General features: G+C 38.9%; 1 protein-coding gene across 5 annotated transcripts in view; it reads left to right on the forward strand.

Annotated features, from left to right (window-relative positions):
* Positions 1 to 13,902, forward strand: part of GPCPD1 (glycerophosphocholine phosphodiesterase 1) — a 40,623-nt gene extending 26,721 nt beyond the window's left edge. For 4 of the 5 annotated variants that reach the window (XM_042877595.1, XM_042877604.1, XM_042877615.1 and 1 more), the window contains 9 exons: positions 852 to 944; positions 2,583 to 2,660; positions 3,451 to 3,490; positions 4,220 to 4,281; positions 4,859 to 4,924; positions 5,601 to 5,737; positions 6,558 to 6,693; positions 7,039 to 7,199; positions 12,101 to 13,902. In XM_042877595.1, coding sequence (XP_042733529.1) covers positions 852 to 944; positions 2,583 to 2,660; positions 3,451 to 3,490; positions 4,220 to 4,281; positions 4,859 to 4,924; positions 5,601 to 5,737; positions 6,558 to 6,693; positions 7,039 to 7,199; positions 12,101 to 12,305 — 978 coding nt within the window. In that variant the 3' untranslated portion in view covers positions 12,306 to 13,902. Of the gene's footprint in view, positions 1 to 851; positions 945 to 2,582; positions 2,661 to 3,450; positions 3,491 to 4,219; positions 4,282 to 4,858; positions 4,925 to 5,600; positions 5,738 to 6,557; positions 6,694 to 7,038; positions 7,200 to 9,787; positions 9,894 to 12,100 lie in introns of all 5 variants that reach the window. The other variant, XM_042877626.1, reaches the window with a different exon arrangement.
* Positions 13,903 to 14,502: the final 600 nt, after the last annotated feature.

Raw genomic sequence — 14,502 nt, forward strand, 5'->3', positions numbered from 1 at the left:
GCTCCTGTTTTCTTTGGAGATCTGCATACAGTAAGTTGTGGCTATGAGGTCACCTGCTGCTGAACTACTGGGGTTCCTTAGACTTTTCAGGTATGTCTCCACTAATGTGGTTTCTTACCAGGCATCTTCTGAAGTTCTTAAAGAGGTGAGAGTAGAGTCATTATTATTATTACTCCATTTATTGAGTTCTTAACTGCTGACTCTCCAAGAGTCATAGCTGAAAGCTTTCTCTCAGGTGAGTTTTGAAGTACAATTTGAAGATATTGTCTGAAGCACACACTGACTGCAGTGCAAATGAAAACTGCCATTACCAAAGAATCTGTTCAAACAGTGCTTTTTCATTTCTAAGAGAGTGCTGCAGGTTTACAGCTAGCTTTGAAAAGCCCACAAAAAGTGTGCTGAGGCAGAAATTGACTTTAAAATAATCATTTTTACCAGATGCTTCCTACTGTTTCTGAAAAATGAAACGGCTCATAGCCACTGCTACAAAAATAATTTTCACAGAAAGGAGCATTTAGAGACAGTCAAAATCTGTCAAAAGAAAAGAAAAGTTTGCGGTTCTCTCTTCCTATGGCTGCCTTCATAAAGATTATCCTTAGAGTCTTGCTTTAATCTTTGCTTTTATTTAGGCTTAAAGAAAATATTTTCTTGTTTCGTTGTTTTGTTTAACCCTTTGCTGAATATGATGTAATTGTTAATGACCAGCATTGCGTTCAACTTCTGGATTGATGTCCAGGACCTGTGAATATTTGGCAGCTTGTACTCCTGTGTGTTGTGCCACTCTGTAGGCCTTGTGCGTTAGCAGCAAAGTGTTTGTTTGTTCTATTGTGGCTTTTTGCTGTTTTCTTTAGGGAGCAGCGTATGTGGAATTTGATGTACATCTTTCTAAAGATCACGTGCCCATTGTATACCACGATCTCACTTGTTGCATGGCCATGAAAAAGGTAAGGATGAGATGATGTTTGTAACTTAAGTGTGACCATTCCACAAACTAAAATAGTTCCTCATAGAAATAATTCTGAATATTCAAGGAATGGAAGGGAATGGAAATGTGGCTTTACTATGTGCATAAACTTGAGCTGAGAACTTGAATTCTTCGTTTTGATAGCAACAGCATTTCAAATGCAGTTAAATGATAACTGGAGTTATTGGACTTACTCCTTAGCTTTTGTTTATTTATTGTTTGAAAGAAAAATTTAGAGAACTTCACTGTAATCTGTGACGTCTCTTGGGATCCCTTCGGTTGTCAGGAGTGAGACCTTCTGGTGAGGTTTTTTGGGTGGATTGTTTTTTTTTGAGAGAGAGGTAGTCAGTATGATTCTCAGCATGATTTCTTCCCTGTGCTGATACTTCATGGTATATTTGTCTTAAGAAGTAATGTTCTTAAAAATGTTTCATAGGTCAAACCAAAGTCTGCTTTGCATTATAAGAGAGGCCAGTAGATGGAAAGCAAAACATTGGAAGAAATAAAAATCTTCATTTAGGAGGTTGCTGAACAGTTGGGTTAGCTACAAATGGCTTGTCTGCCATTAATTTTTTCCTATTCTTTCTTGATTCCATTTTTTTTCTCTGCATTTTGATCTTCCTTTAGCTGTCAGATAAACAACATACCTCATATCTTGTGGGGGCTGTAAGTGAGGCTGAAGAACTGCTTTGAACTGCTTGATGGGTCAGAGGGAAAGGAGTTAAATGAAATGCTTGGGGTAGAAAAGAAGACGTGAAAGCAAGCATCTTGTTCCTTTCCTTGCTTAATTTACCAACTGCTGCAGTTGTTAACCAAAACTTTTCTGCTGTGAGCACTGAGAGTACTATAACTTCAGTAGTGAATGGTAATGCTGCTCATCTACATAGATTATTCCTTGAAAGATATCCTGAATTGGCAATAAAATCAAAGATAGCATAGCAAGATAGGCTGCAAGATAAGTTCTCTTTGCTCTCTGTGCCAACTTGTCATCAACCCCTCATGCCCATTGCAGTATAGCAATTTATAGCAAGTTGGTCTGGGACAGTTGTGGGAATGGAACTCTAAGAGAAGTACATATGTGGCATACATTGAGTCAGTACTGTCTTAGTGAACACAAATTTCTTTGGAGTGAGGAGAAGTGAGAATTGTATTGACGTGATTTTTTTTAACATGAGATCATTGCAGTGGGGGGGTTGTTTCAGTTTTACCAGGACACGTGTCTCTTTTTACTTGTTTCTGAGAGACCAGACAAATAATAATAAGCTGAATTGCCTTGGAGCATTTTGATGAATTTCTTTACTTGGGGATTTTTGTTTTTCTTTTATTCCCCTGAATAAGTGATCAAGTTATTACAGAACAAGTGCATTGACTTTCATTGAAGGTTAGCATGAAAGAGTTGAAGCCTATGATTTGCATAAATGACCAAATCCTGATTTATTTTTTTTTTTTTTTCAAATTGACACTGGTTTTATGCATCGAGTGATAACAAATTGACTTGTGACATGACTTGTATCTTTGTAAGAAGGAAAACTTGAATACAGTAACATTAAGGCAACTAAAAGCATACAGACTTTTATACTTTTCAGCGATTGTTATTACGTATTATTTCTCTTCAAAGAAACTGGATACAGAGCCTTTGGAGTTGTTTGAGATTGCAGTTAAGGAGCTCACATTTGATCAGCTGCAGTTACTGAAGGTACTGTTACTTTGGCTGTTGTGATATGCTGGGTGTGGGATTTGTAGTGTTGGTTTCTGGAGTAGCTGTAAATAATGTGGGAGAGTATATGCTTTAAGAGGAATAAAAGTAGAACAAGTAGTTAATTCCAAGCACAGTGCTTCTGGAACATCATTACAGCTTGATTAAATTTTGTTACTCAGGTTTTTTTGTCTTTTTGAGAAATATCATCCAAACAACTAGAATAGATCCATATCATTGTGCTCTATGCTAATGTTATTTTTTTTTAGAAGAGGAAAAAAAGGGAAAGTGGTGGTAAGGTTCATTCAAAGCCAGTGCTTTGGACTATTTGAAGAAAAGATGCTATTCACCAGGTCTATCTAGTTCTTAAATTTCCCTACTTAAAAGGGAGATCCAGATTGCCAGCTTCCTCCGTGGGGGTGCGTGTGGAGGTTTAGAAGGGTCTCTGATTCAACACTGTGGATTAAACAGACTGACTAGAACTAACTTTATTAATAATTTCCATTGGGTATTGCTGTATCTCCAAAACAGAAAAGGCCTTCCTACATAAAAGGAAGCTGGAGAATAAGACTTGCTACTGAAGACCAAGCTGAGATGCCTGTCCTTAGTCAGGGAAGCATGTTGCTGAACCAAGAATCATGTGTTCAATTTAATTTCTAGTTACATAAACCGCATCTGTAGTGGAACCTTGAACTTAAGAATAAATAAAATAAAAATCATAAATTGTGTTTTATTTGTAGTAAGATCTCTGTGGGTAAAGCACTTGTAACTTTCTTCTTTTGTCTTACAGCTGGCTCACGTGACTGCCTTGAAAGTAAAAGATCACAATGGTGCGTACTAGTTGGCAAGAGCCTTGGGGTTCATGAGAGACACTGGGTGGTTGCAGTGACTTGTTCCAGTCACGTCTGGCCTCTTGAACACTTAAGTAGCTTCTTGAATTTTGTGCAGATTGTAGAGTTAAGTTTTGTTTGGTTTTGGCAGGATGTAAATACCTGGATGGGAGTTCTTCCTCAGGAGGAGAGGGGACAGGAGGGTAGAAGATGCATATATAGCTGCATATGTATTTGAGTAATAAGATAACAGCAAGATAATTGCATGTAGTGTAACCTTACGCTTCTCTAACTACTTTTTTGGCAGTTTTTTGCAAGCTTTGGTAACTGCTGTAGATTGTCTTATTGGTGCTGTAAATCTGGGGCTGTAATTCATCTCCTTTATGGGGACAGTGCCATGAGGCAAGTACCTCACACATCCTACTTGTCTCAGAAAAGATAAAATAATAATAAGGCTTGACAGGCAAGGCTGCTTCTACTGGATGTGATTCAGTGGCTGAGTGAGTGAAGCATGGAGGAAATTCCGTCTGATAAACACTGGGGGGGGGGGGAGGAGTTTCCCACTGCCAAAATAAGAATTGGCAACATGGTTGGTGGAGTATGGCAGTCAAAATATAGACCTGATGTCATTTTTCATTCTTATAGACCTTGTGATGCCAAACTGTTATTTTCTTGCTGGAATTAGGAGTGCTGCAATCTGTTTTTATCTAATATTTTGTATCTTTTCAGCATCCTTTAAAGAAGAAGAAAACTCTGCTTATGAGACCCAGCCATTTCCTTCCCTACAGAGAGTAAGAATTAATCATCATCTCTATTGCTATATACTAAGGAACATGAAAACGTGTATTTTCCTTTCAGTGTTGCAGCACATAGTGAGAGATGCTCATTTTTAATTTAGCTATCCAATATCTACGGTGGAATTGAGAATTTAGGCTTTATTTGGCTGCTGGCTCCTTTCCAGCACTTAATAGTCTGCACGCCATTCAAGGTTCTAAGTTTTGTTTTTTTAATCACCTTTTAAACTCCATGATTTTCGTGCTTCAGACTGTGGCCTACTGAAGATACTTTCTACATTCAAAAAAACCCAACTTTGTAGAGAAATACAAAACGTTTTTTGTGAGTACAAATGAGGCACTTAATCATAGGTGTTAAGGTGAATTGACTTACTTTTATAATCCATTTTGAAGACAAAATTCTGTAAGACAAAATTTTGACAAATTTCTTTATATCTGTCTTTAAACTGATTTGTTTTAATCAGCTCTTAGCCCCCATTGAGGTTAAATCCCAGCGTATTATCCCAGTAGTTACCTAATAGTACTTAGTTCTCCCTCTTTGCTGTACAGTCTGTTCATAATGAAATATTTTCAGGTTCTGGAGTCAGTTTCGGAAGATGTTGGGTTCAACATAGAAATAAAATGGATCTGCCAACAAAAGGTAAATAAACGTACAGGTGATGCACGTTGGCTAAAGGTTGTAATTTGATGTGACAATTTTTTATAAGCTACAAAAAATTTTTTTGTTTTGTTTTAATGTAATTGTTTGGGTTTTTATGACCCATTGTCTTTAAAACAGCAAATGATCATATGCAAATACAGTTTTCAAGTAATAGGATGGCCTGGTGCAGGGTCAGCTACAGCACAACACAGGAATAAGAATACTATGGACTGGATCGCTTAGTGCTCACTCCAGAAAGAAACAGATGTCAGGTCTAAGACTGGATGTCTGGAGTGGGAGAAGTTAAGTGCAGTGGTAGGTGGAAGTCTCTGTGCATGGGCTCATGCTACCCCTCCCAGGGATGGGCTATAATAGTGATTTTTCATGGTTTTCCCATGAATTTTCAAAATTAAAGAAGACTTCGTAGCAGCTTTTCCATTGGACAGGAAAACAGTGGGTTTTTCAGTGAATCTTCCTGCTGTTGGGATTCAGCTGCAGTCTCAAACTGACAGACCTCTCGAGCTGTAACAGGCATTCAGTAGCTGAAGGAGTGACTGATATATTCACACTTTCAACCTAAGCCAAACAAGAATTGTTTGCAGGAGACTATAGCTTGTTAAAATAATTCTAGTAAGTGTTACTTAAAATGGCTGAAACTTGTCCTTTCTTTTTACAGGATGGACAGTGGGATGGCAACTTGTCAACTTACTTTGATATGAACCTCTTTTTAGATATTATTCTGAAAACTGTTCTGATGAATGCTGGGAGGAGGAGAATTGTTTTTTCTTCTTTTAATGCAGATATTTGTACAATGTAAGTTAAGAAGAGAGGAATTTTATTTTTTTTTAACTTGATCAAATTTATTTTGGATTTAAGAATGATCAAAAGATAACTAACAAGTTCCATTTGGATGTAAAAGTTGGGTGCCAAAGTAGTGGGCAACCGAAACAAGAAACTTAAACCCCTTTGCCATCAGAACTGTGCCGAAAATGAAATAAGAAAATGAAGGTTAAGTGGATTCTTTTTGTCAGGTGCCTTCCTGAATGCTGAAGTCTGTCCTGACAAGTCTAATTGTAACAAAAGGAGGCCCAGATTTCTTAGGGTATCACAGTCTTTTATTTCTTTTTTTTTTTTTCCCAATTGTGATCAGAAGGTATGCCAGCCTCATTTGCAAACCAGCGCACCAATTCCACAGCTTTGTGCTCATCTGTTTTCACTTCAAGCCACTGCACTGCTGTTATTCAACTCGAAGAACGCAGCATTAATGTACATTAAGCATTATAAATTCTGACCGTGAATTTTCATTTTACTCTGTTATGCAGATAAGAAAAATAGAGAACTGGGCAGTGTTTGAGGATTCTGTATAAACATCTTGAGGGTGTGGGTCAGAGATTACCGCAACCTCTGCCTTCACTTTAACTCTGTATACAAATTTGAGTACAAATCTGTCATGGCAACAGACAGCTGGAATAGTTTGTCACATAGGTTAGTATGAAAACACAGTACTGTCTTGTTGCACCAGATAGGGATTAAATGGACGTGCATTAAAGGGGGGAACTTTTAAACACTAAAGTAGAATTTCCATGATTTTTAAACAACTTCTTACTGGGAAACTTTTTCTTTTTAATAACAGGGTTCGACACAAACAAAATAAGTATCCCGTGTTATTTCTCACCCAAGGAGAATCTAAGCTCTATCCTGAGCTCATGGATCTTAGATCTCGTACAACTCCAATTGCCATTACTTTTGCACAGTTTGAAAACTTGCTGGTAAGCTGATAAGTTCTGGTATCATTATGCAATAAAACCAAATGGAATTACAACCAATTGATGTAAATCCATCTCCTTTGTTTTTAGCCTAAAATTGCCATCAAACTCATACTAGCATGAACAACTGCCGAAATTCTAACATGAACAACTGCCAAAATTGTGATCATTACTTTAAATTTCTCTTTAAATGTCTATGTTACTTAAAAAATGATATCAGTGAACTCGTATTAAATTATTTATGTGAAATTGTAAGGAGCTGTAAGTGTCAGTGGATAAAAATGCTAGTGAGAGAACTTCTGAGAAACGTAAGTTTAATTTTTTAATGGAAATGTTTTTGTATTTCAGGGAGTCAACGTGCACTCTGAAGACCTGCTGAGGAATCCATCGTATATTAAAAGAGCCATATCTAAAGGCTTAGTTATTTTCTCATGGGGTGATGATGCAAATGATCCAGATAACAGGAAGAAGCTGAGAGAATATGGTGTTCATGGGCTAATATATGACAGGTACCATATTGTGCTTAAAAAAATGATAATGAAGCTTATGAAACTGTGCTATACTGAATCCTGGGAAACTTCACATTCCTTTTTGACTGACTGGGTGTAGATTATCTTCCTTAATACTGCAAACACAGCAAGAACATAAACCTAGGTAAGGAGACACGTGTTAATTTGTATTCATGCAGCTGTGTACATGAATCAAAATAATTTTTGCTTGTCCTGTGGCTAAGCAAATACGTATGTAATATGATGTGTTGCTCTGAAGAGCTAGTGTGTAATATACACTGTCAGTAAGCTATTAACATTCCTGACAGTCGTAAAACTCTGTACCTGACATGGTGAGGGCGATCTATTTAACCACCTGACTGAAATTTCTAGCATTCTACCGTCCTCGATGGAGATGTTAACACAACTTTTAAATGAATCAGTTTCTTTTTTTTCCCCAGCATTCTCTTTACCTGTGTTTGAAAGCTGTGAATGTGCAGTTGTACTACTTTTCTGTACTGAAATTAGCTTGGTGTGACTCTCAGGGCAAACTGCTGAAAGTGATCACTTCAGAAACCAGTTGATGGATATGTGCAGTTCAGGTGGACTTCAAATGTCTGCGGTAGATCTTTGAACAAAGATGTTACTTGAGGTTCTCAGAAATATCAGAGACCTCAGTCCTTTGTCATGGAAGATATAAAACTAATAGTAGAAAATAGCTGCACATACATAAAGTGCTCAATTTGCATTACCAGAAGAATCTTGAACTTGAAAAAGTGAAATCTCTCTGGCAGAAGATCTAAAACAAAGAATATGTAAGTGGGAAGACATTGGGTGTAATCAAGATGTCCAACTGAGAGGAGTGTCAAGCCTTCAAACTGTTTGCTTTACAAAGGGAGTTGTTTTGCACATTATTGGACCAGGGATAAAAAGGCATTGGAAGTTTATTTGTCAGGGGTTCTGCTCTGTTCTTTTTCAAGTGAAAACAGAATGTCAAGTTAGGATGTATAGAGCAAGCAGGACAAATGCACTCTCCTGTGGTTCTGGGCACTCAGTGCAAAAACACTTAATGCTCATGAATCCCTTGTCAGCTACCGAGAGCCCTCCCAGGTAGGTGGGCCCAGCGATGATCTGGATTGTTGGTGGTCTTGTTTGTGCTGTAGGAAGTCTGCCCCTTACCAATTCCTTGAAAGGAATTTCAAGGTTTTTGCATTAGGGATCAGCTTCAGACTTACATCACTGAAGCGTTAAGTCCTCTTCCTGGCTACAGCAGTGAGGCACGTTAGGTCTTTCTTACAACTCAAAACTCAGGGCCTTTTAGTGGCTGGAAAAAAAGATCTCTGGACTGGTATGGAGAAAGAAACGTGGCAGGTACTGTGTTTTAATCAAATTGTACTGCAGTAGTGGTTCTTAGGAAATGTCTGTTCTTCTGATGTCTGCTAATCCAGTCTTTCCAAGTTGGTAATTACTCCTGGAATCTGCACTAGGGTAGTAAAATGGGCGACAGCTTTATTTCTGCCTTGGTGCTGCTTTCCCCACTTAGATATGGAAGTGCTTTTTGGATACGCAGTTGCTCAACCCTACTGAAATACTACTGCATTCTTGTCAGGGCTACAATTCTGTGAAGCGTCATCTTGTGTCCTTTACTGCTTAGAGCGTTAAAGCTACAGCATGATAGTAGAACACATTTCACCTCCTGTTTTGAGTAACACATTCCTTCTTGTTGTTTATAGGCTACACTGCCCAGTGGATTTGCCCTAACAAAAAAATCTTTATCCTTCCTGTACTGTCCAGACCATCCAGATTCTTCATAATACTCATTTCTTACTCTCTCATTCCTATTTCTTCCACCTTGCTGACATCCTCCCACAAAGATAATACCAGTTCCTAAGCTCTTCCTTAATCCTCAGTTATTTCTCCAAAGTTTGCAGTAGAATTAAATTTAATACATACCCCTTACAGGGAACATGACGCTTGCTGAAAATTGTATCTCATCTTAAGCCCTGGATGCTTTGAAATGTGGGTGGTATTTGCAAATCCTGGATGGTATGCCTAAGTGTAAGACCTGACTGCAAGTGCTTCCACTCACAGCTGGAGTTGGTGGGTTAAGAAACAGTCTTTCAAATCACTTGAAAGAACTAAGTTAATATCAAGAGTTAAATTACCAAAATTTCAAGAGGTGTGGTGTGAGCATCAATTAGGAGATACACAGAATCTGTGTTCTGTGGTGCTTGAAGTTTAGAGGTGGATAAATTCAGTACTGCTGTGACGCTGAACTGAAGTAGTCAGGAGAGACAGATGGACATGGCTGTTTGAAGGTCTAGAAATATGCATGGACTTTAGTTACCTGTTCTATTGTTGTAAAGCTATTTGCCTGTTATTGTAAAGCTAATAAGCCTGGCATTTTATGTTGCTATTTACTTGTGCTTTACTAAACCACCTTTCCTAGTGTTGTTAGCCAGAATATTAGCAATTATAAGGATTTCAGTGAATTGAGCTTGCTTGGATATGGCCCTGAGTTACTGCTTTTGTGAGCATCTGGTAGCTGTCAAAGCTCATGTACTGTCTGGATAGAGATGACTTCTATACGCTGTTTTTCTGAACTTTAGTCTGCCATGTAAAGATGAGCAAAAACGTTGTTGTGAAGATGGGAGAAAAACTGTGTCCTGAATACCAGAAGTTGCTGGTACCAAATGTCGGGCAAAACAAATGCAGGTAGGGGGGTCTGACTTTGTTCTGCATGGGGAAAAGTTGCAAGACTAAATCTGGGCAGCTTGCAAATGCCAGTGCTGCTTAAGGAGCCATATCACTGGGGCAAGGGGAAGAAACTTCTTCCATCCACTCCTTTCTCCACTCGGGCAATGGATTATTAGACGTACTTGAAGTCATTAAACTGAAAATGAATGGTCTTGTGTTGTTCACAGGACAATATTCTGCTTTTTTGCTATGTTCAATGATCTTAACACCTAAAATGCTGGAACTACTTGTGTTAAAAGGATGGTCTGTAAAAAAAGGTGCAGCTTTGCCAGAATAGCCAGGCTTCTATTTGGGCCCTGAAAAGTGCATTGAAAATATGACTGGACATCCTCCTGTAACACTAAAAGCTGAATATCATGCTTAAAACGCTTCTTGTGTTGTTTTTGTTTTGTTTGAAGTGTAGCCTTACTTAAAGAGCAAATACAAACCTGGTGTAGAGAAATTCTTGGAACTGGCAGAAAGGATGCATGTTAAGGCAGGGTTTTGGAGGGCATTGTGGGTTGTTGTTTTTTTTTTCTCCTGCAAAAGCTTTGTAAATAGTGTGGGAAATCCTTCTGCTGAATTTAGTTAGTAAGATCAATAGTCCCAAGGTTCTACAAGAAGCTGGCTATCTACTAAATACCGATGTGGAGACGGGGTGGCTGCTAACTTATATTTGCATTATGGGATTTTTATAATCCTCTCTGCACAGTCAGAGCAGTGCTTGTTCAGTAATCCATCCAGCTGCATGGAAGTGGTGAAGCCAGTCAGCCTGCCATGTGTGCCAGAAGGCTTTTCATCAGAAATCTGAGTGCGTTGGTCTCTCCTCCGCAGACGGGTTCCGTGCTGGCTTCAGTATGGCTCCTTGCTCAGCTGCAAGGCTCCTCACTGCGTTCTGTTTTCCAAAACTAATGCAAATGTAGTTGCTGTAAAAGGCAAAAGAATTTTAAAAACTTGTCAGAACTAAAAATCTGTTTTAAAATGTGCCATTTTATTTGCCTGAAACTGAGCATTACTGAAATAAGTGTAACAGCATGCATATATGCAGGAATAACTAGCAGAAGTTGATTTTTATAACTGAATCTGCTTAGTGACTAAGGCATTACCTGGTGGCAGGGTAAGCCTTTCCTGTTTTCTGAATTGCACGGTAAGCCTGAATTTGGCTTGAGATGGAATGAAATAGTGTTTGGTAGCTGAGAATCTGCTCTCTCAAGTAGTATTATTGAGCTCTCTGTATCTGTCAGTTGTCATGGACATAAATAGGAGGCATTACCTTTGTCCTTGTCTTTTCTTCACTCCTTGGATCAAGCTCCAGCCAAAGTTAGCAAGAAATACTTCACTGAATTTTAATAAAATTTATTAAGGAGAGAGATCCACAGTAGTAGTAGTGTGTTACAGTCTGTTCAAATGATCTTGAAGCTCTGAACTTGCAGGTGCTGAGCTCTGCTCTCTGTGACAGCAATGGGGCCTGAGGGAACGGCATGGGGCTGTGGCAGGGAAGGGGCAGCTGGGGGTCAGGGACAGGGACTGCATCAGAGGGCGGTGGGCACGGAACAGGCTGCCCTGGGCAGTGGGCACTGCCCTGGTACCAGTGCTCAGGGAGCATTGGGACACTGCTTTCAGACATTGGTTTTGGGTTTAGGTGGTGCTGTGCAGAGCTCAGTTGGGCTCAGTGGTCCTTATGGGTCCTTTCCAACTCAGGATGTTCTTTGGCTGTAGGGTTTGAAGCCTAAAATAATGTTTTCTGCTGCTTTGTGTCAACTGTGAAAACATATTTTCAGAAGAGTAACAAGGGTAAATACCAGTGGGTAACTTCTTCTACATCAAATCAACCATTGTGTAAAAGGCACAACACTGTATGCTGCAAGATTAGAGACAAGACTTAAGGTAATGGTCTCAAACGTTGTGCTTTTATAGGCTTGCTGGTGTCTTAGTTAGCTTCACAGAAACATAGAATGGTTTGTGTTGGAAGGACCTTTAGGACTGCCTCGTTCCAACCCCCTGCTATAGGCAGGGACATCTCCCTTTCAGCCAGGTTGCTCACAACCCCATCCAGCCTGGCCTTGAATGATTCCAGGGAGGGGGTACTCACAACCTTTATTAGGCTTACTTTATTACCAGCAATGATTTAATCTAGTATTTCTGTGAACTGTCAGGTAACTGTTATCTTTTTTTTGTTTATTTAGGATATACGACTCGAATCCCGAACAACCAAATATATTCCAGGTAGAGCAACTGGAACGTCTGAAGAAGGAATTACCAGAGTTGAAAAGCTGCGTGTGTCCCACTGTTAGCCACTTTAAGTCCATATCTCCATGTAAATGTCATCTTAGTTGCTTAGAAGAGAAAGCTGTAGATAACTTGCAGAGCGTTCAAATGCAAAAGGACTGACTGTAGGCAGAATGCTGGTTTGTATCTGTTTAATTGTGACCATTGAAACAGTGCTATCCATGCCTTAGTGTTTGTTTATTTTAAGTTTCCCAAACAGCAATAACTGCTTTCCTCCCTTCTGACAGTACTTGTTCAAGTTCCAAACAAGATTCAAGTATTGAGCCAGCTGTAGCTGTTGTTCCAGTTTACGTAGTTTTAACTTTCTCATAATCAAGTCTCAAATTTTGAAAACAAAATGAAGTATTAACACTAAGTGTATTTTAAAAATAAGCACTCTGAGGAGTGGAATCTCAAAAACCACATTGTAGAGAAATTACAATGATCTGGTAATGAAAGCAGTTAAAGAATACATTGATCTGACTTAAATTGTACTTGAATAGCGCAGCTTGTTAGCCTGCACCTGACAACAGGAAATGAAGAGTGGTCGTAAGGCACATCTAATTAGATCTGGCCTGAATAAATTGGTACCTCATCTATATACATATATATATTGTATGTATTTGCACTGAGACATCAATGTGTACTAAGCTTTGTGCCATTTCAAAAACATCTGTGCATTTTCTTTAAGTAAATTGCAATGCATGTGAACTCATTTCCTCCCCCTCCAGTGGACATTCAGGCTGCTGCCATTGTTTCCTCATTTGCCAACCGAGTGGTACGGTGTCTGTGTGGAGCAGTGAGGGGTGAACCACCAGAGCGACATCTTTCATTTATCTCACACAAACCTGCTGAACTTTTTAGGAATGTTGCTTAGAATTTTAACAGAATTACAGAAATACCTTCAGTGGTTGATAATCTTTTGCACAGTAACCTTAATAAACAAAATACGTACGAATGCACAAACTCTACAAAATGCATGCTTTAGTTATAAGCATGGGATTTAGGTGTTTGAAGTCCTTGCATCTTTACGGTGCTAGTTATGTGTGAAGGGTGCAAGGACTCACTGAACTACTTCATTTTTTTTGCCTAAAACCACAAGCCTGTTATTCACAAACATTTGGAGGAGGAAGAAGAAGCTGTACCATACATGGTTTGTCTTTTTCATATAATATAAGCCACTAGCTTTTGTATTTTGCAATATTTGATTTATTATTACTTTTTTTTGTTTGTTTTTTTTTTTTCTTTTTAGAGCAAGAATCACAAATGTTCTGAATTCAGATAATCTGTATGCTGTTGGCTGATACCTATCCCTTGTAATTTATTACCAACTCATAGTTTAGAATTAGTAGATGCATGTCCTTTTTCCTTCTGGAGTTGCAGGTCATGCCAACACAACAGCTGTAACTTTCTACCGAAGTGTTAATGTATAGTAAGAATGGAAAATATTTATTTTTTTTCTCTTGTAAATTGACAATGAAAACAATAGTGTGTACTATATCTTTATATACAGTCATTGCAACATAGAACTGATTGTACAGAGTAAAGCCATTGCAAATATGTGCTTGAGCTCACACCTCTGAGCAGTTTGAAACAGCTTGTTTCAATTTGCCTTGTGTATTTTAGTATTTAAAGTTTGTCCTGCACAAACAGCCCAGTAATGACTAGAAACTTGGAAGCTGTCTTTTGTATATTAAAAAATAAATTAAATCTACCTTCAGAACTGTGCAAGCTGTGGGTTTTTTTGGTAGGAGAGAGCACAGAACTTCATGTTTGAGATCAAGTATGATCACTTGTACCCGGTACTGAATACAGCGACTCCAGATTGCTGACTTAGCAACGTGTATTGTTAATTCTTAATTTTAATTTGTATACCCCTTGTGGATTCTTCTGAAGGATGTTCAGGCCTTTCCCAGCTCATGTGAAAGCACTCCCAGTTACACGTGCTGCTTCATGAACGCTGGGCAGTGCAACCACAGCGCTGTAGAAAGTGGCAGCTGCAGCGTGTGGAGGTGATGCTATCTGAAGCACGCTCGTGGAGCACGCGATGCTGAGAAGGGCTCATAGGCACCTTGAACACTTTATTTCTTAACCTTCAGATGGACAGGGAACAGCATTTGCCTTTTCTGCTTTTCCCCTGGAGAGATGAGAAGAAACTTTCCTAAGACTGAGGACAAAATGATTCCTGAAGGAGGCTCACCTTGAACTGTACAGCACTGAGGGAAAGCTGTTGCAGTGCCAAAGAGGATTTTTGGCTCTCTTGGGCAATTGTTCCACTCTTGCACTCTCATACGAGTGTGTGGTCACGCTGTGCTGACGC

This window comes from Lagopus leucura, unplaced genomic scaffold, assembly GCF_019238085.1.
Source record: "Lagopus leucura isolate 7727_CA_CO unplaced genomic scaffold, USGS_WTPT01 Super-Scaffold_73, whole genome shotgun sequence".
Taxonomy (NCBI): Eukaryota; Metazoa; Chordata; class Aves; order Galliformes; family Phasianidae; genus Lagopus; species Lagopus leucura.